The sequence below is a fragment of the Zosterops lateralis genome, assembly GCF_965231275.1.
Source record: "Zosterops lateralis genome assembly, chromosome: 4".
NCBI classification, from domain to species: domain Eukaryota; kingdom Metazoa; phylum Chordata; class Aves; order Passeriformes; family Zosteropidae; genus Zosterops; species Zosterops lateralis.
In genome coordinates this window covers 3,381,364-3,406,144 of record NC_139765.1, presented here as the reverse complement: position 1 = coordinate 3,406,144, position 24,781 = coordinate 3,381,364, and the positions used below count along the sequence as shown (strand labels likewise).

The following is a 24,781-nucleotide window of genomic DNA, read 5'->3' as shown; positions in this document are numbered from 1 at the left end:
TATAGCATATACATATATAACATATATGTTTTATATATAACATATATATAACATACACATATTTTATATATAATATTTGGGGCTAGTGGTGTGATTTTAACAATTTCATATGATATTCTTATGTCCTCACAACCATGCCTGACATTTCATCCATATCTGCACTCACCTAAAGCACTTTTGAACTGGGCCAAATGCTCAGACATGCACTTGTGCTGTAAAAAATCCAGAGTTCAAGGGCATGAGGACCCCACAATTGTGGAAAAAATGCAAAACAACGCAAAATACAAGAAAAAAAATCTGGCACAATGGGAAAACAGGAAGCCCAGCCACCAAAAACAGCACAGAAAGAAAAACCATGGCTTCAATGAGCCACTTCCCCTCAGCTTCTGGGGGAATTAGGAAGCAGAGATCAAAAGTATGAGGCTGGCTTCAGGGCTGAGCATGAAAATTAATAGCAAAAATTCATATTCAGGTCTCATGGCAGTACACAAAGCTCTGGCACCCTGTATCCAATGGGAAGAAGGGTTCTTGTGGCCAAAAGCAGATCACAGAGCTTTTAGGGAGCTTGGTCTCAATCTGGTCACACCAACAAACCACATGCCAAAGGACAGTGGCTTCATTTTGGTTTTCTCTTCACCTCGGTACATCTAAAAAAAAAGCCCTAAAACCAGACACAGGAGAAGTTGGTATCTTCCAGGACAGTGAATGTTTTTACTATAAATGAGAGTGTTTACTCTTTTCAGGCCGTGTCTAGAGCAGCAGTGTTTGGATCTGGATATAAAGTTTAAATGTATATAAAGTTTAAATGAGTCTTTTGGAGGCTAGAAGCTCTCACAGTTCTAACCCAATCTTACAGAAAGCTTTGCAGGGAGGAAAACAACCTTACAACCGTGGCTTCCTGCCTGTGGTCAAGGCACTTTCACACAGGACCCAATTCTTGCAAGCTGATGCCCTAAAATTGTGCATTCAATTAGCAGAAGCTCTTTTTCATATATTTTTTCCTACTGAAATACAGAAAATGGGCAAACACTGGGCAACAAGTAAAAGAAGCTCACATATTTTAGATACTAAAAAAGGAGCATTTTGTGAATGCAATATTTATACACACATAAAGAAAAACAGGAACTGATCTCTCTTTCCCTGATCTGAATTTTCAGCTTTAGGTCTGTTCAGCCACATCCCAAATTTTCAATACACACAGGGCAAATGAAGTGAGTTTGAAAAAGCTGCTGGCCAGAGAGGGAACTTTGCTGAACACTTCACACTGACAAACTGGGACTATTTTTAGAAAACTGTCCATGGTGATAAACAACACTTCCAGGCACAATGTTTTTCATATGTGCAAGAAGACTTAAAGCAGGTATTTTCACATCCCCAACTAAGCAGCCTTCAATGAGAAGAGTGTCTGTATATTTGCTTTACTAAGAGAGAGGAAAGAGGCTTTTTGTTGTGTTTTTCATCTGCTAGACTCAGTATCACCACAATGCTCTACAGTCTGTCCCTTTAGAGTTACAAAAGCTTTGTCAAAATCACTTCCAAATGCCCATCCCACAATGCACATAATTCCTATGGCGTGAGGTTAGCAGAAATTAAACCAACATTTGGTGGAGACAAAGAGGCACTAAAGCAGAGTCAGCAGCAGATATCTCTGCACTGAGAACCATTTACCCCACTGCCTGTGACTGGCAGGACAGCAACACTCAGCATCAGTGATGGCAAAGCTTGGCACATCTAATTCTGGTGCTCAAAGAGATCTGGGCTGGCCCCAGTGAAATTGGGTCCCACTGCCAGCTTTGAAAAGGCACTAGGATCTGCTGCTATTGGCACATTCCTCTCTGAGGGGAAAGAGAGAGAAGGAAACACTTGAAACAATAAAAACCTCCACCTATTCAAGTTCCCACTCCTCACCAGTCCATGGAGAGCTTTCCTTTCAGGCTCTGTGGGGCTGACACTTTTCTGCTGGCTGGGTTTCTAAAGCACAGCAATTCTCACCCAGCACTTTGGAAAATTCCATTGGAACCTCTCTCTCTGTGCAAGTGTGCACTGGCCTAATGACCCTGGACCTGATTCTGCAAGGCACTCAAATATTATCCTCAAGTGCTATTCTGGGCCTGGTTCCATTCCTCCTGGAGGTTTTCAGGTTTTTAGTCTGAAAAAATATAACCTTGCTGGACTACAGCATCTAAGGAAGACTCAGAAACTCATATTACACTCAGCAGGAAAATTCACCATTTAAGAGCAATTGTGGTCTCCTATATAAAGTCTCCTGAGTCACAGAGTACATCTGGCTCCTCCACTGCAATGACTCTTGTTTAGCTGATAATATCACTGCTCCACTAGCAGAGAAACCACATTACATTCTCAGAGGGTGATGCAAGACCACTGCACCTTTGAGAGAACTGATGGATTTAGGTACTGACAAAGAAAGAATGTGCAGTCACTTAATTTAAAACCACAACACACTCCCAGTGAATTAGAATAACAGAAATCTGAGCCTAAACTCAGTCTGATGTGGTTTTGTGATGCTGAACACATTATTGCAGTGGTAATAACAGATCACTGGGCTTGTTTTAAAGAGGTACCAGGTGAGCAGTTTGCTCAAACATTTGCTGAAGCAGTTTACTCTGGGGAAGCAGACAGGGTTCTGTGTGCAGGAAATGGTATACACTATCCACAGTTTTCATAGCCACACAGATAGAGCTGTATTTTCGTTTCCAACAAAAAATTATTTTTACAATTATTTTAAAGAAATGAGGGGAAAGTGTAGTGAGAAGTGTATCACCAGCACAAATGTCTTTTTGAAAGAGAACACACTTGTTCAGGCTTGCCATCCCTCCTCTTCATGCTCAAGCTTTGCAGTCTGTTAACTCCAACAACTTTCTGCTCAGAAAAGGTTCTCCTAAACACGAGTCCTTCCAGAGCAAGTTCTCTGTCATTCCAGGCAGGAACTGTGGGCACTGCTGAGCCAGGAAGTCTCATTTAAATATCAGCACATCTGGGCACACCTTATCAACCCCTTGGGCAGCTGTGTGTCCAGTGATAAGACAAACTTAGAACTCCCTGCCTGTGACCCAGCACACAGGTAAACTGAGGCCACAAGGTAGGGCAAGACATGACACAAGAGATCTCCTCCCTGTCGCCCAACATTTCAGTCCTATTCTTTCTTCTCCTGAAACCTCACTAATGCTTTGCAAAGCTCCTTCCCAGCTTTCACAAACAGAAGGTACCTATATTTTATGTGTAGGGGCTGCAGACAGACTCAAGCCAAGCCTTGCTGTGATAATCACAAGGATGGAAATGGACAATGGAGCTTTTCTCCATAACTCCATGAGCACACCCTGACATTCAGCCTTCCCTTGTCCCTCTCACTGTTGCTTTTAGCCTTACCTTGCTGTTGACCTTCATCTCAGTTTCCACAGCCACACTCCAGCAACAAGCTGCCATTCTTCAACTGTGTGCTTGGGTGACCAGCTGGAAAATCACTCCAGCTCACCAGACAAAGGTTTGAAGAAGGACAAAACATTGATTTCTTACCTTGATCAGTTCCTTGAACTTGGGGTCTTCTTTGGAGTTGGGATCGATCATAGTGCGCTCCTCATTCTCCTCTGTTCAGGCAAAGAGGGGAAACCTTGGTGAGACCCACTTCAGATGTGCACTGCAACAAGCCCACACCAGGAATGGTGAGCTGATGGAGAAATGACAGTGCCTACTCATCAGCCAGGGGATGCCCCATGACCCAAGTGTCACACAGAAAGTCAGCACAGCCCCACTTCCCTAAACCAGGACTGTCCCCCCTGACCTTCCCCTGCTCTAGCCCTGCCCTGTGCAGAATGATTCAGGAAAGTCCCTTTCCTCATGTGGGGACATTCATAGGAACACACCAAAAAAAAAAACAAACCCAGTGAGCTACTTTTCTCCTTCTCCTCAGTTTGAATTTAACTTCTAATTGAAGACACCTGTCCCAAAATGCAGCACCTGGGAAAATACAGTGAGCCTAATGCAGCACACTCAGTGCAGCTGCTGGGATTTGGGCTGAGAGTTTGTGCCTCCACCCTCTGGTTCCCCAAAATTTGGTAACACAAATACTCCTGAGTGCAGGAACTCCTCAACCTTTGATGAGGCTTATGAAATAAAGTCACCCCACTTTGAATCAGCTGTGCTGGTGCATGGGGAAAGAACATAAAACAGATTCCACAGGTGTAAAGTCTTTTATTTCTTTTGCTGATGAGATGTGTGAGAAGTGCTCTCTCTATTGGCCACAAGGCAGGCCATATGCAATCCTATTTTCCTATTGATTTCTCAATTCTTTCTTTCTATCAGGACAATAGAGGAGAGATTTTGGTCTCACCATTGCTCAGGCCATTGTCCCACTGCTCAGTGGAACCCTTTAAAACCTGGCAGTGAACCAGCCAGCAGTGACTTCCCTGCAGTGCCAGATTCCACTGCTGTCAGATGGGAAACATGACACATCCTGGACATGAGACTGAGCACACAGTGTTTAGTCACCAGTGTCTAACTGCTTACCTTAGACCTCCTCCACACATTTGGGGTCAGTATATTCCAGCACTTTTCATTTTTATTAAAAAAATAAGACTGTGCTACCTAAACACACTTGAAAAAAATCCCACAAACCAATTAAAAAAAACCCCATTATTTTGCTGCTTTTTTTCCCCCCTTTTCCTTTACTTCCTCATTATTGCCCAGGGTGAGTCAGGCAGTCCATCATAAGGAAGTGACACCCACCACACACCCAAAACACTAACCCTGAACAGGACTTGACCCAGAACATGATTTACCACAAAACTGTTTAACATTCACTGGTGATCATGTATTTTCAGCAGCAGTCCTAAGGACATAGGCAGCTTTTGTGGTATCCAGAAGAAATCACTGGAGACACTCCTGCTCCAGCCAATACTTTGCCCACATCTTTGGAAAAAAGTACTTTTGCATTTCCTACTACTCTCCTAATCAGAAAATGCAAATGACTAACACTTTCTGCTTTTAATTTACTATTTTACTATTTGTCCTGATGCTTGATTTACTGTTTTTTAATTATAAAACAGTATTAGTGCTTCAACTAATTCCATAGATTAAGAGACACATGGCCAGGAAAGACAAAAGTGATTTATTTCAACACTTTTTGCCATTAAATTATGTTGTTTCTCTTGTAGGGACTCAGAGTGAGGGAATGGGGATGGACATGGGAGAGAGGCCATAAACCACCTTGCTTGGCACTGTTCTTCAAACTCCATTTAGCTTTTTTAATTTTATTTAATTAATTTTAGTTTAATTTTAATTTTAAGTCTACAAGTAACATGCAACTTTTTCAATTGTCACTCCCAATCCTCTCAGTTCCAACTGGGCAATCTACATTCAGCAGTGAAGAAATGATGAACCATCTGAACCATTTCTGCAGCACAAAAATTTTACCTAACAGTGTGTCTTCTGGATGGATGTCCACAGCACTTGGGTTCATTGGTGCATTGATGGCATTTTTACCTTCTTCTTGGAGGTCACTCACTGCAGAAAACAAAAAAAAAAAAAATTAACCAGAAAGAATGTAATAAATGCAAAGCTGGTGTGTATGTAGGGGTTGGGGATGGTGTTCATAATAACAGGCATCTGGTAGATCCATTTCAGAACGGGACCACAGTTTATGGCATGAAGAACTGCAGCCACAGTGGAAAATAAAATCAAAGTAACATCCTTTTATAGCTTCCTATTAAACAGAGCTACCACAGAAGTAGCTGGAAACTTTTAGCAAGAAACTACAATTCTGTGGTAAGAACAAGCTCAGAGTGCTTGCTTCTCCAGAAGGAAGGGGTGTGAGCTTTGCCTGCAGGATGGCCCCAGCCTAGAGCAGACACCAAACTGTAAAAACAAACCCCTTTTCTGACAGCATGAACATCACTCATCACCACCCTCTCCAGCTGCAGAACTTGCAACTTGCTGCTGACCTTATTAAATCCTCAGGGAATCCCTGGCAGACATAACAAATAAAGATGAAAATGTATTTAATTCCACTTGATAAAATAGATGTGCCATGACCTGGTGAACACAAATCTGAATTTTTTTACTTCAAGCTGTCCTAAACTTACAACCCTCATTGGGAAGCTCACTAAAGCACGCTTCATAAATAAAATGGATGTCAAAACACTTCCCTACATCCTGCCATTAGGAAAGAACTAAACTTGAGGACAAACACTGAATAGCTCTTCAGTATTTTCACAGAGCTTGTCAGTAAAAAAAGCATCAGCACTGCTGTAACACTTTCCCACTCTCCAAGGCACATCTCCCCTTAAACTCAGATGACTTTGGTTACAAGGCACAAAACCACAACAGCCCCACGTTTTCAGTGACAGCTCTGTGCAAGCATGAACTGAAATGACTTTGTGGCAGCATTTGTAGTAGTGGAGTCTCCTTTGGGAGGGGTTCCAGACTCTTTTCAGGGAAAAGCAAGAACTTCCAAATAAATAAGGTTTGCTAGGGAAAAATTTTCTCAGGAAAGGAAAGGAGGAACAGTTAAATAATGGTCACAGTATCCCTGCAAGCTCTCCCCTTCAGGAGCAGTCATTATTCCCCTTTCCCACTGGAAAAACATAGCACAGGCTTGACATTAGCATGTAGACTGTGTTTACAAAACCCTGCATCAGGACTTGCTGTTTTCCTGTCTCATAGAGGTGGAAAAGACAGAGATCCTACAGCCACAGAAGTTTGGGGGACAGGGAAGAAGAACACACTGCAATCCCCACTCCTTCCCTCACAGAAAAATGAAACAGGTGCTTAAAATAAGGTTCTCACTTTTCTCAATTGCTGTCCCAAGAGGTGACTTAATTCTGATTCACAGCATGACACTGACCACCACTAAAATCTTCCTTATGGACTGCAACAACATACCCCACTCTCATATTTTGAGACCTGATGGTTTATGCCCCATGCAAACAGAACACAATGTCCTCAGGCTGAGATTTGACCTCCTGAATAAAGATGCATGGTAAAGAAATTTTTAAGTTCCCCTTTTCAACATTCCTTCTCATTTTCATTGTGATGCCACCAGGAGGCACAAGACAATTTGTGTGGAAACTGAAGTTTGATTTTTAAAACCCTGCTAGGACTATAAATGCCTGAACTTCAATTAAGCTAGACTTATTTAGGAACCACCAGCCTTATTTCTAGATGCAGGACTCTTCATTATCAGAGCAGTGCTGTCATTCAGGGAATGCCAAGTGTTCATTCAGTAAGTTCAGGGCATCACTGTTCCCAGTGCTCTGCAAATGCAGAGGAGAGTTGCTAAGTTCCTCTGGGCAGGGAATGCATGGCACAGTGTATGTATATGAAAAAAAAAAAAATTATGCACACATTTCAAGCCAGAATACTTCTAAATACAGCCAAATGAGATTTGTTCCCCAAAGTTTAAATAGGGTGATGCACTTAACTCTTTTATTTTAATATTAAAATTATCTCTACTCTTCCTAACCAAAATACCTTGTTTTTGAGCAATTTACTAAAATGGAAGAAAACAATGCTAATGTTTTAATGAAATTAATGCAAATTTGTGTATTAAGCCCCCATCCCTCCTGACACAAAGAACCACATGGAACCTCCACGCTTCTCTTCAGACCGTGCAGATCCCGTGGGACCAAAACACCTTCTTCTCCCAACCTCTCTGCCAGTAAAACAAGGCTCTGCCAGCAAAAAGCTCCCCAAATCTGCCTCCTAGGGAGAGCCCAGTCCTGATGAAGATATTCCTGCCACAGAGGAAACTTTTCCTACCTCCCTTTTTGCGCCTCCTGCACAGCAGCCCGGCCATGCCGGCCCCAAGGACAGAGCACAGACAAAGCCCACGGGGTGTCTGAATGCTGACGGAGTGGCAGCAACTGGATAAGGCACTGCCACCTCCAGACTGGCCCTAATTTGGGCAGGGTGACACTAAGATCAGCTCCCAGCTGCCGGGGCCCAGCAGGGAGGACACAGCACTTGCAGCCAGGAATCTCTCCCTGTTCCAGCAGAGCCTGCCTTGGCTCACCCTGGCTGCCTAAGGGCAGGAACCTCAGGTGTAGGAGCATCTGTGGATGGCAGGGAGAAGGAACTCTGCAGACATGAGATGTTCTAGAATGGTTTTATTGCAAGGGTCGTGGGTAAAAAGGGCTTTGCTTTCAGCCACCAGCCTCAGCTGAAGGGATGCCCCAAAGAGAGAGGGTATGAGGTAAGGGAGGTAAAAAAGCTAAGAGGGGTAAGAGAGTAGTAAGAGCTAGCAAGGACCTTACTACAATACATTATATCTCCTTTTGTGTTGAATATTCTAATTTACAGTGACCAACCCTTGCGAGATACAAAACCTACAAACTTTGCATGCAGCCTATGAGAACTGCTATATTACCATATCATCCTATATTCTAAACTCTAAAGACTACTTTTCTTATCTACTGATGCCTTGGCAGGGTGGAGAGGGGCTACATCCTTGGGTCCTTTAGTTTTCTGTCTTTCAACCCATCTCCAGCTCATCACCATCTTCCTGCCAGCCATGATCACATCTCAAAGCTGCCTTTCATTTCTATTTCACTCACAGGTTTTACATCTCCAGTATTTCTTACCAGGCAATCATATCCGCAAGCCCTTCCTGTCCCATCTTTCCCAGCACTCAGGGATGGTGTTCCCTGTACATGGAGCTTCCCAAGAAAGGCACCTGCAGCTCCTGGGGAAGGCACAGCTGGGGTTGCACATTTTGCCCCAAAAGGCATTCAGGGTCACAGAGGCAGCAGACAGACACCTGCACCTAGGAACACAAATTTTCCAGGGCATTCCCCACACTTGCAGCACTCCAGAAGCCTTCCATGCTGTGCTGGAACAACCGAGAGGACTTTTTCCCTGCTCACTGTTCCCAGTATTCATTATCACTGCTGAGCAAAGGAACATAAGCAGGAACAGGAAACGGAGCCACGATGCTGGAAAGAAAAGAGAATCCACAAATGCGCAAGCAGAAGCAGTTAATAAATCAGGATGGAGCTGGGTCTTTGGCTCCCCATCCCATGGTGGTGTAAAACACCTTTCTCTAAAGCCTGATTCCATTGCAGAGATCAGTCACAGCAAACCTGCAGCAGGAAGGGGTAGGACACTGAGAACAGGCTGAAGGAACACAGCTTAGTCCAGGCTGGCTTTCAGCAAAAAACCTTAAACTAGGAATTTAAATTCACATGTAAAAGGTCACTTCTCTACCGGTCCCCAGGAAAGCAGCAAGGGTTCCTGGCAGCCCTGCAATATTTTGACAATCTCCTGGCAGTGTCAGCAGTCAACATGATTAAGTCACATTGGAAGCTGTGCTGGCCTTTGAAAGCAATTAATAGAAGGAGCAGATCACACACACACACACACACAGAGGGAATACAGCACTACAGCTGTGACCAGGCAGGCAGCCTCAGACCTGGGATTACAGGCAAACTGCACACAGCACAGGCAATTAGCTACAGAAAGCTGGAAGTGCCACCAAAGCTGTCCAGGATTTCTGAAAAGCCAGGATATGGCCTTTAAAGTCAGCAGGAGCACCACAAAAAGATGTCCCAGCTTTCTCCTTTTTTAAAAGAAAGAGTAAAGTGATATCAACAGCTTTTTACCTTCACTCTTAATTTTAGTGTAATTTTAAACGGTATCAGCAACAGTACAGGCCACTTCAGTCATAGCCTTGTTATTAAAAAACTGACCACAAGCCAGTGCATTTTACAAAAACAGATGGAAAATGCTACTTAATTTTAGCTCTGGTTATTTCTGACTGCAAGGCTGAATCCCACCCCACAGAAAGCAGCAGCTGTTGTGACACTGATCCCAGGGTTCTTGTGCTTCCCTTTGCATTCAGCCCAGCTGGCTCAGCACTGCTGCCTGACCACAGCTTTGACATGATGCACTCCCATCTCGTGATTCAATCCTAACTTTGGAAGCTCTTAGGCTGCCTTTGGTGTCCCTGGCTCCACTGCAGATGATCCTTTCAGGTAATTTTGTTCCTCCTCTCTGCAGGCAGCAGCACACAGAGAGCAAAAGTGCAACACCCAGGTAACTCAAACTGCACAGGAAGGTCCCTTCTTGCCCCCAAATTCTTGCTGCTTCCCAAGTTTCCTTCTTCTCACCAGAGACAAAACTGTGACCAGCTGCACTTGTTCAGACAGTGACTCACCTTCCTGCATTCATGTCCTGGTAGTCCAGATCACCAAGTGCAAAGCCAATATTCAAGATCATTCTTAGCCCTTTCTGAGCAGTGATAGGACCTCCATCCATCCACATCTCAGAGGACATGGATACAGGGCAGATTCTCCTGGTTAAGCAGCAAATTCTGGTATAAAAGGTCAGGTATCAGCTGCTTTCCATGGGAGAGGTCACATCAGAAGGCACCAAGTCCCTGCAGACTCTGCAGTGCCAACCTCTGAACCTGCTCCTCTGCCCCATCACAGACTAACACAGTCACCCGTCCCCACAACTGAATTTCCATCTGGCAGCTACAATTCTCACAAAAAGTTGTCTTCAAAACCACAAGTTCTCTAGGCCCATTTAACAGAAGGCAGTTTTGCTAAAATCTCACATTTTCTAAGAAACACTGATAAACTGGAAGGTTTGAGAGCCAGGTCCAAACATGAGGCTGCACTGCACTCTATTCTAGAGACAAACCACACACAGCTCAGATTCCTGATCATTGCACATTTACAAAAGGCCCTGAGATCTTTTCATGGACACTGCAGGAGAAAGACAAAGTGGCCATTAACTACAACAGAGAATTAATAATCCCAGGCAGATCAGAGGCAAAGACTTGACCAAATCCATACAAAGGCACTGCATCAAGGGACTGCATTCAATGCAGAACTGTGGTAGCAAAGCAGATTTTTTATATGTCTCAGCAGGCAAAGCACTTGCAATGGCCAGACTCTGGTACAAAAAGAAATGGAAAGGTGTAAAAGAAAAAAAGGGAAAAGCAAAGTCAAAGGCAACTTTTAGGAAAGGGCTGTAATAACACTAATTTACACAGGTAAGTGACTGTCACTCTGTGACTGCCAGAACAAAGATCTCCCCTTTATTTTTGCCAAAGGTAAAACACTTATCTAGCATGGTAACAGCATATTCAACATTTGAGCCAGCTAGAAATGTTTATAAGAAGTTTGGGCTTTGTTTTGTTTGCAAGGGTGAAATACTGCTTTCCTATTTTCACAAATAAGAACGTTCTTATCTTTCTAGGAAATCATTGTGAAAATTAGGGGGCTGTCTGTGAAAAGAGGATTTCCATTTTTTTGGTGGTGTTATGTTGCTGTCTTCATCAGGTAGGGATCCATTATGGCAAAGAGGCACTCAGACTTTATCTTGAGCCCCACCTGCCATTAACTCCTTCCTTTTGCAGGAATTACACTGGTTCCAGAAGCCACATCATGTCACAGAGTGGGGAAACTCTGTGTCTGAAAACTAGCCAGATAAGAAAGGGAAGAAAAAATATATATAAAGTTAATTTTACACTGTCTAGACACACAAACATTAATGCTGGGCAAAATTATTTAAAAGAGCCAACCAAAAAAAACCAACCAACCAACAAAAAATAAACACCCACCCCCAAAAAACCAAACCAAAACAAAAAATACCCACAGAAAAACCCCAGACAGCAGAAGTACCAGTGTGGACAAGAATGGTGTTTTAAATATTTGAATGTTAGACTTTAAAAGATAATAAATGGATACTCTCAAGGATACAGAGCAGATAGTTTCTACACTCCAGGCCATGCACTTGCTTTGTCCTGAATGGATTGTTTCAATCCTCAAGTTTTTGAATGGGAAAAGCCAGGCAAGAACTGAAGCTTAAGAGAACCCTAAAAGCAGCCAGGGAAAGCTGCACTCCTGCCCCTGCACATGAGTTCTACTTGAAAATGGGGAAAATACACTTTCAGCCTCCTCCAGGTGTAATTCCTTCCCAACACAGAAAGGGTCATTTCTCCCCATAAAGAAAAGGTGGAGGGTTATGTTTTCCCAAGGACCAGAACAACTTTCAGTGGAAAGGGGGATGTGGAGTCAAATCTGACATATGGGAGCAGAGGGAAAGACAAAGTCTGGTAAGAAAAGGAAAGGACTGAAGAAGATTTCAGGCTTGTGCCCACTCCCAGCAGAAAACAGTCAAGGTATTTTCAATTTACTGCCATCCATTCTCCATGAAATGCTGTGTTCTCCTAGGAAGTCCTTAGTGCTCTCTCAGCCTTTGGTGTCCTCCTACAACCAAAGCTGATGGGCACAAGCAGCTGAAGGAACAGCACTTCATGTCCAGGAACTCAGCCCAAGATCCCAAACAAAGCAGGTTGATTACCACAAGATTCCAAGCACCAACAATGCTCCTTTAGGCAAAAGCAACTTCAGAAACCAGAATCAACTCACTGCTTAAGATATCTGTATTTAATGGGTCCAGTGAAAGCAAACCACCAAAGGAGAGACAGCAGAAGCTGTCAGAAGCAGAGCTAACAGCACCAACCCATTCATCCGACTCCTGTTTTCTCCCAGATTTCTTCATGGTGCAGAAAACAAAACTTTAGTCTCCTACAAGCTCTGCCCCTGGATCCCACAGACACATCTGACCCTGCAAACTTTATCAAGCAGAACCCTTGGCCCCAAGAAAAGTCACTACTGCAGCTCAGGCCAGCACATTTTACAAGTGACCAGCTTTCCATTCCTCCATGAGCTTCCTTCCACCTCCTCCACATGGTTTGGCACTTCATTTATGGATAGATACATGGATGAACCACCTTTAGTTATCTGCCAAGCCAGTTTTCACCTGCCTCAGCTTCCTGCTCTCCTCATATCCTTTGCAACAGAGGGATGCAAAAGGTCACCACCACAAGTAATCCACAGTGCAAATATGAGAACATTTTATGCTGTTTGTTCTCCAGGACACGTCAAGAGAAGTACAGAGTAACCGACTCACTTCTGAAGGCACTGATGGCAGGTGAGCAGCAGCAGCAGCAAGGCTCTGTCTTCCACAGCTGGCAGGACAGAGCTCAACAGCCAGACTCCAGAGGAATGGAAAGGAGGATACAGATATGACTTGCACTTCAAAAATGTGACTATTTTGCTCGTGCAACATCATTCTACAGGAAGAACAAGCCAAGATAAATGGCTCTGCAGACCACAAAAAGTGCACATGCCTCGTTGCTTCAGTTGCCCAAATGCCACCCAGAAAAGACAAGGAAAACCCTGAAAAACACTTACATGCATCAATTCTGCTTGCATTGAGAGCTTGCTAGTAAATACCAGAGGAGCAGTGGAGGGACAGGCCATGCTCCAAACTAGAAGCTTTACCCTAAACACTCAACACACAGTTTTCAGTGCACCATATCCTGAGGTTGCTCATGCCCAGCTCTACGTTTATTGTGTCCTACCTGCACTAAGGGCAGTAAAGCACTGTATTAAAACTGAGATGAAAGATCTGTGTAAGTAAATGCTAGAAAATGTAAGGGAGTTTTCTCAGTGGTTTCCAGACATGTCATATGGGGGAAATTAATTTACTTGTGGCTTTGAGGACCAGAGGAGCCTGTCAAGACAAGCACTTCAATGAAAAGCACGACAGTAAAAGCCTGGAACTCAGAGCCCACAGGCAGACAAAAGCCAGCCCATGAAGGGAAGGTACAGTGGAGATAGTGGCTGCCATAAAAGCCTTTAGATGTTTAACTCTGCTGGGTTTAAGTAAGAAATAGCCCAAGCATTTCCTAATGGAGATGCTGAAGATTACATAGAAAGGATGGAGCCCTTCAACTGACTTTCCAGTCCAGTCTCCCAAGCACAGACTTCAAGGGATATCAAAATGTAACCATGAAACAAGAGCCAGCCAAAGAATCAAATCAAAACAAATCCAAAGCACAAGAAAATATCACATTTCACAAAGTATCAAAAAGACCTGATGCTGTTTTTATCCATTCACTTAGCACACCAAAGTTTTACAGGGTTTGCAGTTCCAGCTTTTTATGGTCCCTTTCAAAGCCTTTGCAGTGGTAAGGCCAGGCCCTGTGAGCTAGAAAAGGTGGAGCCTCAGTGGTGCTGGACATCTTAAAGATTTTCAATTTCAGTTACAGGTCAGTCCCAAACCAGGGAACAGGAGACATCCCTAGACATGAGACAAAGAGCTCACACAACACAGGTGGATTTTTTTCATTCATCTTCTTGCACCTGTTCTCACTCTGTCCATGATTGCAATGGAATATGGAATCTTTCATACTCCCCAAACAGAATCACCTGGCCAGTTGTGCTGCAACATGCTAAACCACCCAAGCCCCCTTGAACAACAGTGCCCATCTCCTGGGCATTCACCACAAGAATGAAATTCCCCAGCTCAAACAGCTCCAAATTGTGTCTGTGGTTTTGGAGAAACCTTTTACCAATCACTGGATCAACAGGAGATGAAGGACTCCACTGAGGATGCCTCCCACCAAGATTGTGGGTAGTATGGCCCCTACAACTAATGCCATTCACCAAAAGAAAAGTCCCTCACTAAAAGTTACAATTTCTTTTACCAGATGGAAAGAACTACATAACTTTCTTCCTCAACCATACAGCAAAGAGTGGACACTAAGGCCAGTCCCCCTCATCTTTCCATAACCATCTGTCTCTTTTCCCTTTGAGGACAAAGGACCCTCAAAAAACTCTGAGCAAAACTCAGAAACTACAAGAATATAATCAGAGAAACTTTCCTTGGAAGGACTTAAAAAAATCATGTTGAAACTGCACTGTTGCTGCATTAAGTTAGGTCAGGCACAACTGCTTCTTCCCTTCCACATGCAGAAATAAAACCCAGCCACAGTTTGTGTGGTAGTCAGCATCAGATCTGCTTTCCTGGCAGCACACCTGGTTTGCTCCTGGCAGGGCAGGGGCATTCTGCAGCATGACATCCTGGATGCAAGAAAAATCCAGTTTTCCAATGATAAGGCTCCATTACACAAGTTTATTTAATTACCTAATTTAATTACCTATGCTTCCAGTTGCAGAGAAAAATGAGGGAAATAGCAGGAAAAGTCAAGGATATCAATACAGGGCTCCAAGTCTGGTTAGGGTCTTGAATTTTGGGTTTTTTTTGATTGTGGATCAGTTTGCATTAAAGGGGTCAAAGCCCAAATAGAACTTCATTGGGTCACTGCTACAAAGGACAATTAAAAAATGTTTCTACAGATGGAACTGCAGCAAAAGGACTGCTAAGGAAAATCTCCACCTTTTATTGGATGCAGTTCTGTAGTGCCACCATGCCTAAATTTCCAGTGGAACCAATTCACTGTAACAACACTGGGAGCCACACACAGGGAAGAAGGCAAACAGTAATCCCAGGGTACAATTTCATAACCTTGCTCCTGTGGGAGAATATTAAGTGGAAAGTGCAAGCAGTTCCTTTTTCCTATAGTTTCTGAAGAAAATCCTGTCAATTTTGCAAAGCCTCCAGATCCATCTGCTGGACTAGGCAAGGCAGAGAGTAAACAAAACTATTCTATTTTAAAATGACAGAAGCGTCTGCATCTGTTTAATGGCACAAATTTCGTGCATCTGCCAAACAGACCTAGTGCAAGAACACTTTCTGGGGATTACACATTCTTCTATTTAAAGACACTAAAAAAGACACGACACCACGACTCCATACAGACATCTCCTCATCCCCTTCTCAGTCTCCTTCCTTACTCCAAATAAACTGTGTGTGCAACCATCCCACAGCTAATTAAAAATTAGCAGTAAGGCCATATGGCAGCTATAATGGAAAATAGACCATTTCTTTTTTCAGTGGATTTCATTATGATTCAACCACACAACGAAAGAAGGAACTGGGATTCCAGGAGCCAGAACAGTTTGCTTGTTTTATAACCAACATGCAGCATACATTGAAAAGAGTTTTTATAAAAAGTCTGTATCTGACTGCCAGACAGGTCTTGGGGATTATAAAGAAACCTTTTTTTACCTGGAGAAACAATCACTGAGAGGCAGAATTGAATTCCCAGTTTGCTCACCACTAGAAAAGCCAAATCCAGGATCTCATCCCATGGCCTCCCCTCTCAGGAGAGAGAGAGGGGTCTGCAGAGAGTGCAAGGAAACAAATCAGTGTACAGGGTTTCTAATTAGGAGCCCCATTGTTCCTCCAGGAGGAAGTGACAGTGATTTAAGGGCACACAGACCCACCACTCCCAGGACGTGCTGCCAGGTGTGCATGTTCTCTCCACATCTGCTTTTCAGATTCCAATTACAAAAGGCTGACACCACGTGTTTTCCATCATCCTGTTCCAGCCAAACCAGACGCAACACAACAGAAGTCATGGATTTCAGGCTGCAGCTTTCTCCTTGGCCATCAGCAGAGTACAAATATAGAAATCTATACCTGAGCTCAATATGCTTTACCCTGGAGAGATCACCTGGCCACTGGCCTGTTACCTGTGCAACTGTCATGGTTTGAAAGTAAAATGAGTGAGAGGCTCCAAGTCAGAAATACAATTTAATAAGAGGAAAGGTAAAAAGGTGAAAATAAAATAAATGCAATAACACAAAGGACCACTGACAGAGTCAGCATACAACCTAAGCAGGGTGGTGGAAGCAGTCCAGGTGAGGGGCTCTTCCTGAAGCAGTGATCCTGTACAAAGGTCTGGGAGCTCTGCTCCTCTGGGAATCCAGTGGGTCAGGGCTGCTTGTCCTGTCCCAAATCCCAGATTCTCTCCAGGTGGGAATGCTTGGCTCCTCCCCCTGGGCGGAGCATCTCCCAATGGGATGAGGAGTCGTGCAGTGGCTCCTTGATGGCCCATTAAACAGAGAGAGCTCCTGGAGGGAGTTCCCTGTGAGTCCTGGGCAAGGCATTGATGGGCCATGAGCAGAAGAGCCCAAAGGAGGGGCCTGGGAAAACACTGCCCCACCTGGTTTCAACAGCTCATGAAGATGGTGATGGAATAAATACTTTGTGTACATCCTACACTACAACCCAGGACAGCAACACAGAGGTTTCTGTTCTCACTTCCCATCAGTGTTGTGCCCACTCCCAAAGGCAAACAGGGTTTGCTCACACACAGCTGCTGGTTTAGCCCCCCTGCCCACAGCCCCTGGGCAGAGCTGCAGTAGCCAGGCTCAGGAGCTCCTCCTGAAGGCAGCCTGGCAGAAGCCCTTGATAAGGAGTGCTGTTCCACTGATCACACTCCATCATTCCCTTCCACCTCCATCCTTCTCACAACACTCACACCTCCCTCCTTCCTTCTTCCTTGCTGACCTCCAGGTCTACCAAAACGACTGAGAGGAGCTGGAGGGCTGAAAAGAGAACAAGACTCCAGGGCAGAGAAGGCACACAGAGCTCCTCCTGCCCTGCAGGAGTGACAAGGATCACAAATAAATGATGTTACAGGCGAGGCAGAAAACTCCTTCTCCTTGTGATACATGTCAGGGTCTCTGCATGGTCACATTCCCCTTTGAAACATGACACCCCAGGAGCTCTGACAGAAACAAGCTCAGGAACCTTGCAGTCTGAGATTTCTAGTGATGCCCCAGAGATTTGGTACACTTGACTGGCTGCATTTGAAAGCTGACAGCAATTTGGCCTCCAAATCTCACATGGGCAGCTCTGCTGGACTTCCACAGCCACAAACCTGAATCTCCTCAGCTGTGACCACAAAACTTGTGTGCACAAGGTGCACACACCAAAGTTCCTTCCAGCTGAAAGACCAATTCCTGCAACCAGCAGACTCTGCCTTGCCCTGGGTTTGCCTCAGACCACGTTAAGCCTGGATCCCTCAGCAGCAAGTTGTTCTGACATGCTTTTGCAATGAACAAAGCTCACCAGCTAATCTCCCAAATCTCCTGACATCAAAGAACAACCCAAAGCTCAGAACAGTGCATTGGAAGGCTCCACCAGCTCTGTTTCCAGATCTGTTGGCCTGCAACAGTTCTTGAAGTACATAAAAAAGCATTTTGCACTGTCATGCATAATTATACTCCTCTCTCTTCTGGACTGCCCTATGGGCAATGTGCAAATCATTAGGATGCATGTATTTAATAAAGTGATCTAAATAGCCCAACTCTTACAAACATGAGCTCATAGTCAGTAGGATTAATGTATTTATGTTAGTGCACTGCAGAAGACAGCCTGATGTCCCTGCACAGATTCACCAGTGAGATCAAGAGTCCCTCACAGAGACTTTCCATGGGTTATGGCTTTGCAGCTCCCCCCATTCCCATCAATTCCATGTGCAGCTCTCCAACACAACAGAGTCTCACAGGGCTCATGCACACACTCCTTGGAACAGACACAGCCACATGTCCCCTTCTAAAAGTCTCTCCCCAGCTGCCATAATTGATAAATCCTTTAAAAGAAATTAAAACAGGTATCGTTGAAAAACTGCTCTGAAATAAAGGTAGCCTTCAGGGAGAAAAGAGTTGGAATTCTGGAAAACTGGAAGTGTTGATAACCACCCTGCTAAGGTTTGATGATGAAGCTTAACAGTATTCTTACAATGAATCTTACTTTAAAGCTTGCAACTCCGGAAATAAAATGACTTTTAAACACCCATTTTTCTTAAAGGAAGGTGAGGCATTCCTTCAACACTACTGAAGAGCTACAGAGCTATTTTGTGTGTCCTGCTGCATCCTGTCTGGAAGAAAACTTGGAGCTGTAATTCCAAACTCTCTGGTCTCACCAGGAGACTGTGCCTAAAGCTGCACTGGGTGAATCACCCTGGCCTAAGTGCAGCTACAGGAGGAAAATGTGGGGGTTATGATACTGTTAAAAGCAAAATTCTTGTTCACATAAAGTTCATTTCAGTTGAGACATTGACACAAAATATATTCCCAGTACAGCTTTTGCCAGAATAGAACACAGAATCCAAAGCAGCACTGCTGTACCAAGACTGCAACCAGTCCTGGCCAGGCCTGAGCCCTACAGGAGAAACAGCAATTAGGTTACAGAGGTTCCAACTGGAAATTTAGGGCTGTTTAAATCAGTGGTAGAAAGGATAATAAATCGAGGTTGAAATATGATTCTGTGTGTGTTTGCACAGACTTTCTATATATACACACACATATTTGGAACAGTATGTAGCTTCAATGTAACTACTACTCCTGCAGAAAGGAACTGCAAATTCCTTTCTTAAAGAACAAGTAATTCTACTTAACCAGCACTCATCTCATCTTCTGTGGGGGTATTTCAGCAGCACAAGCGCACCACAATGCACAGAAACATTTCTCCAGCCAAGCATCCTCTCAGTCTGCAGCAAATGTATTTGTGTGAATAGAATTAGACTCCACACATTTTGTATTTGTCTTTCCACCTGCCTAAAAATTCTGAGTATGGAGAGTAAATGAAGAAGGGGGTGAGACACCATCAGGACATCTCACTGTAAGATCAAGACAGATCCCAAAAACAGCACTTCAGCCTCCCTTGATGGGCACAAAACTCTCCCCTTACTCAGCTCCTGTTGCAATAATCCTGCCCTCTGCAGTGCTATCCTCTCTCTAACTCCCCTCTCTCTATTGATTTCATCAGGCACAAATAAGTGGCACTTTCTCCAGGACAGTTTTCTTACCCCTGTACCCATCACCCACAATCATGTCACTGGGACACAGCCCTAAGCAACTGATTCTGGTTTATTCCTCTCATTGGCTACACACAGACATAGATACAATAATAAAAAGCTCATTTAGCCAAACACCTGCTGCCCAGATCTTCCACACAGTGTGTTATGAGGAACAGAAAACCAACTTTTTGCAAGGAGGCTGAGAGTGAAGCTTGCAGCAAACCCCCTCCTTTATTTCAGTAGAGCAACATCACTCTGACAAACAGGAAAAGGGAGGATTTTTTCAATTTCCTTTTGCAGATGAAGTTGAAATGCAGCACTACCTGAAAGAGTATCTTTTACAAAACTGGAAAAGAAATTAAGGAATCATCTGTCTTTAAAACCATATCATCTATGGGGCCTGCCAGCACCCCAACAGTTTTGTAAAGTATTTAAAGCAGATTTTGGAGCCCTTGAACAGATGGCACATCTTGAAAGACCAAAATCACAGAATCATGGAATGGTCTGGGTTGCAAGGGACCTTAAAGCCTTTTCATTCCAATCCACCTTCCACTGTCCCAGGTTGCTCAGAGCCCCATCCAACCTGGCCTTGGACACTTCCAGGGATGGGGCAGCCACAGCTTCTCTGGGCAACCTGTGCCAGGGCCTCCCCACCCTCACAGGGAACAATTTCTCCCTCATATCTAATGTAAACCTCAAGACAGAACCATGGGACAGTAACACCAGGCAAACTCAGATATTTGCAGATTTCCACGTGGCCTAAATGGGGGACAGGGAGAGAAGCAAAAAGCAAAGTGGTCTCAGAGCACTGGAACTGACACATCCCACTTTTCCAAGGATGTGCATCATGACTGATTGGAAGATTAGGAACAGACACCTACCTCCATGCTATCCCATGGTCTTTCCTGTCTTTTCTCTGGCCAAGTCCCTCCCCAATGGGCTCTTTAATACAAGCATGGTAGGATTGAGCTCATCTGCTGCTCCTCCTGCTGCAGAGCTCCACTAAAGTGTTCCTATACTCACTGGTGACCCATTTTGACATAGCCTGCAGGCATTATTAACCAGCAAGACTTTTCTCCCTTTGGGGCATTTTTACCCGAACTAGGGGTTAAAAATATTCCTGAGAAGGAAAAGGAAGGGAGGAGCCAAACAGACAGTGAGATCACTCACCCGCCTTCCATAGGAAACCAGGGAAAAACGGCTTCCCCACAACTTTCTCTCAAGTCGAGGCTGCCTAAAAACCCTCTCTAAAAATACATTGCAGCAAGTAATGAAATAATTAGCAAAAAAAAAAAAAAAATTCAATTTAGAAGTTCATGGTTATCAGCTGCACATCATGGTTATTTATGTGATTAAAGAAACGAAAACCACAAATGAAAACTTTCTCAGTGTCATTACAGGGAGCTTTGAGCTGTTGTGCACAAAAAAGGAAAAGGATGGATAGGAGTGGATATTAGCCCTCACACAGACTGTGTTAAAAGTCACTGTATGAGCACAGCTGGGACAGTGACAGCTGCAATACAAAGGCAGTGACAGCCAGCAGAAGGTAAAAAAAGAGCCCTGAGGCTGCAGCTTTTGGTGCTGATGGAGGCAGAGGAAGGAAGGATGACTTCAGGCTGTGGCAAATGAGCACCCAGCATTCCATTTGCCGTGCAGAGGGATTTACTTTGGGAAGATCGTTCTGACCTCTGCTGGTCCCCTGAGGCAAACCCAACAGAAACCTGGAGGGAGGCCAGGAATTCCCAAGGGCTGAGCACATGGGGAAACACTGACCACATCTGCTCCTACCAGCTCATTCAAGGAACACCACTCAAATGACCTCCCACTTTACTTCTGCACCACACTCACATTAAAAAAAAAAAAAATCAGTTTATAGCCCTGAAATTTGCTCCTGGGGCTGCCCAGGCTCTACAACAAGCCACATTCCAGCCTCTCTCCCCCTGGTGCAAACCCCCCAGCTGGTCACTCTTGGCCCCCTCCCATTGCACAGCCATGGCTGGGACAGTTCTCCACTGGAGAGCTGCTCCACACAGAGAGAAAAAAGCCATTTCCCTTCACAACAAAGGCACTGGGCTGCCTGCAGCACCAGGGAATGTCACACCCATCAGTGGCTCCTCAGGCTTGCAGGCAGAACCCTTTCAGACTGGAAGGGATACTCACAGAAAAAGCTGCCCCTGGTGTTGCAGCTTCCTCCCCATCACAGCAAGAGAAGCAGGGGCTATGAGGTTTGATGTGGTTCCCCACTAAACACCAGGCACAGCCACCAAAAGAGGCCCTTCCATGGCCACACAAGTGGGTGAAACCACAGGCAAACTCAGCAAACCCAGCACTGCTCAAAGTGGTCACACCAAGACCATGGCACAGTGATGCTGAAATGCCTAAGAAGGGAAGCAGCCAACCTGTTTCAGGCTCAGCAGCCATCTTTGACATGCAATTTTTTTTAGGAGTGCTCAGCCTCCCTGCCAGAAATGAGGTTTTTTTCCATCATCTTCCTTCGGAAGCAAATGAGATCATCTCAGGAAGGCACAACTGCTGCTCCTCAGCAGAGCCACGTCAGGGAAACGTGATTAAAAATAGATAATAAAGGAAACGCCAATAAGCCACACCAAAACAGGCAGCAGAAGGAAAGGAAAACAATTTCCTCAGACCAGGTTTCAAGGCCTAATGTTGTGGTTTTAAATATTAAAGAGCCGTCTTCTGAACGCTGCTGGTAATTCATAGACTCAATGTGGGCAAGATGTGCTCAACAGCAGCTGAAAGGAGGCTGAAACTTGAATTACATCCCCACCCTACACACAGCAGACACTTGAATTACATCCCTACCCTAGACAGCAGGACAAAACCAAGGCCAGTTTTAACACAATTGTGTTAAGCCAGAGAGCGAGGACACAGATTTCCTGCTGGGGAAAACACAGAGGCAACTTCTCCACAGAAACCAGCCCTGGTGAGCTGGGGCAGCTGGAGAGAACAGCACTCACCAAACCCAGAGGACACTGCACTCAGCACAGTAGGGCTGGGGCAGCTTTATCAGGTCTAGCAAGGAGACACACCTCCCTTTCTACAGCATTGACAACACTGTTATCTGTGCACAGCCCCTGGCTAGGGCTGGCAGCTCCAGGGATGCCTCCCAGATGTGCACAGATGTGCCCCAGGTCGGGCAGGGTGTGTAGCAGGGGCTGAGCCCCCCAGTGGGTGGTGCTGGTCCATGGGGCTGGGGAGCTTCTCCAGGCTCTCTGCAGGGAAGGGAAGGCTCCTGCCGTGTGACAATGTGACATCCCACATGGACAGAGTCTTTCAGAGCCAGGTGGGTGGGATGGATGTGTCTGGGGACAGTACTCGTATAAAGCCTAGGGACAAAGTAGACCTGGAATGAAACAGGCAGACTTAACCATTCCCTTGTGGCTTCCTCAACTCTCAGACCACAAGGAAACTACAGCCACACTGTCGTAGGTCACCAGGAGTTTATTTTATAGCACAAAATACGTTCTGGGCTTACCTTCCTGGACATACAACAGGGGCTGATGTCCCATCTGCCATCACTTCAATCTCCCCCATCCTTGCCAGGCTCCCCCCATCACTGCCATCCATATCCCACCTTTCCAGTCTCCCCATCAGTGCCATCCATCTCCCCCCATTCCAGTCTCCCCATCATTACCATCCATCTCCCACCGTTCCAGTCCCCCCATCACTACCATCCATCTCCCCCCATTCCAGTCTCCCTATCCCTGCCATCCACCTCCCACCGTTCCGGTCAGTCTCCCCCATCCCTGCCAGCCGCTCCCCATGGTCCAGCCTTCCCCATCACTACCATCCATCTCCCACCCTTCCAGCCTCTCCCCATCACTGCCATCCATCTCCCCCCATTCCAGTCTCCCCCATCACTACCATCCATCTCCCACCATTCTGGTCAGTCTCCCCCATCCCTGCCAGGGGCTCCCCATGGTCCAGCCTCCCCCATCACTGCCCCACGCCCATCCCCAGCCGTGTGGTGGCTCTCGGGGCCGGAGGGCGGGCACGGCCGCCGAACAAAGCGCGGCTCGGGGGCTCCTCCGCCGCTCCCAGGGAGGAACGGGATGGGGCAGGACGGGACAACAGAGCTGCCTCCCAGCACGTTCCTCCCTTCCCTCCGCGCCGCCGAACTCACCCTCCTTGGCTTTCTTCTTCCTGGCCAGGGTCCCGCCGAGCTTGCCCAGGAACGACTCCTCTTTCTTCATCCTGTGCGGGCGCAGCGCGGGGGAGCGCAGCGGCGCGGCGGACATGGAGACCCCCAGGAGCCGGCCCCAGCCCCGGGCAGCGGGGGAATCACCGTGCCGAGCACACAGCAGTGGGGGCAGACCGGGAGTCACAGCGCCCTGCCACGGCCGGGAAGTCCGCGGGAGGCGGGGGCGGGACGAGGCTCGGACACCCCCCGGGGCGGGCACCGAGACCATCCCATCATCCCATCCTGAGCATCACCTGTGTCCTCCTCCCGGGCACCTGGTGCCGGGAAAAGGGGGTAAAACAACCCTCCCTATGGTCCTGCCACAGCTGGAGCAGGGTGGTGTGTTAGCAAAGATGAAACTTGAGATTGTGTTCTTTCTTAAGAATAGTTTTATGTATTCCACGTTTTGCAGCAGTTGGAGAAAGGCTCAGCCCGGTGCTGTCTGCCCAATTCCTCGCTGCTGCTGCCATCAGATACTTATTTGATCCCACAGGGAGAACCTACTCCTTATCATCTCACAGCAGCCAAATAAGGGGGTTGTGGAATACACATTAAATAAAGTTCCTGAGGAGTTTATAGTATTAGGGTCTGATGCTATTTTAGCCCCTGAAGTGGTCCCACTGATTTTAATGGAACTGCTGGGTCCCCAAATTCACAGCCAAGCTCTGTCTGTGCCCCTGAGAGCAGCGTCCCTGCCAGCAGCCCTTGCCCCAACAAAGGACCGCATTCAAACCAACCCAGCTTGGCTCAGGAGCTGCACACCCAGTTTATATGGGACAGATCAGCAGGCTTGACCTGACACAGAGGCAACACTGCAGGACACATCCAGAGCAGAATTCAGCAGGGATGATTTTCTGAGTTAGTTTCACTCCCCTCTGTCACCCAGACCTGCTCTTGGCCTCACCTCCATCTGGTTTCCTACAGTCACTTTGGTGACTAAAAGAAAAACTCAACCCAACCCAGAATCACTTTGCAGTGTGACTGAGCAGGAGGTCACCCAGGGGCAAGTGCCAGCAGAAGGGAAGTGGAGGCCACACATGACCAGGCTGGAAAGACTC

At 45.8% G+C, this 24,781-nt stretch overlaps 1 protein-coding gene across 3 annotated transcripts in view; it reads right to left on the bottom strand.

The window, feature by feature from the left end:
• Positions 1-23,803, bottom strand: part of PARVB (parvin beta) — a 48,179-nt gene extending 24,376 nt beyond the window's left edge. The window contains exons 1-3 of one of the 3 annotated variants that reach the window (XM_083859114.1): positions 23,667-23,803; positions 5,431-5,520; positions 3,535-3,605 (exon numbers count right to left, since the gene is read on the bottom strand). In XM_083859114.1, coding sequence (XP_083715240.1) covers positions 3,535-3,605; positions 5,431-5,520; positions 23,667-23,781 — 276 coding nt within the window. In that variant the 5' untranslated portion in view covers positions 23,782-23,803. Of the gene's footprint in view, positions 1-3,534; positions 3,606-5,430; positions 5,521-7,773; positions 7,864-12,933; positions 13,018-23,666 lie in introns of those variants that run through there. The other 2 variants (XM_083859116.1, XM_083859115.1) reach the window with 2 other exon arrangements.
• Between the last annotated feature and the right edge of the window lie 978 nt (positions 23,804-24,781).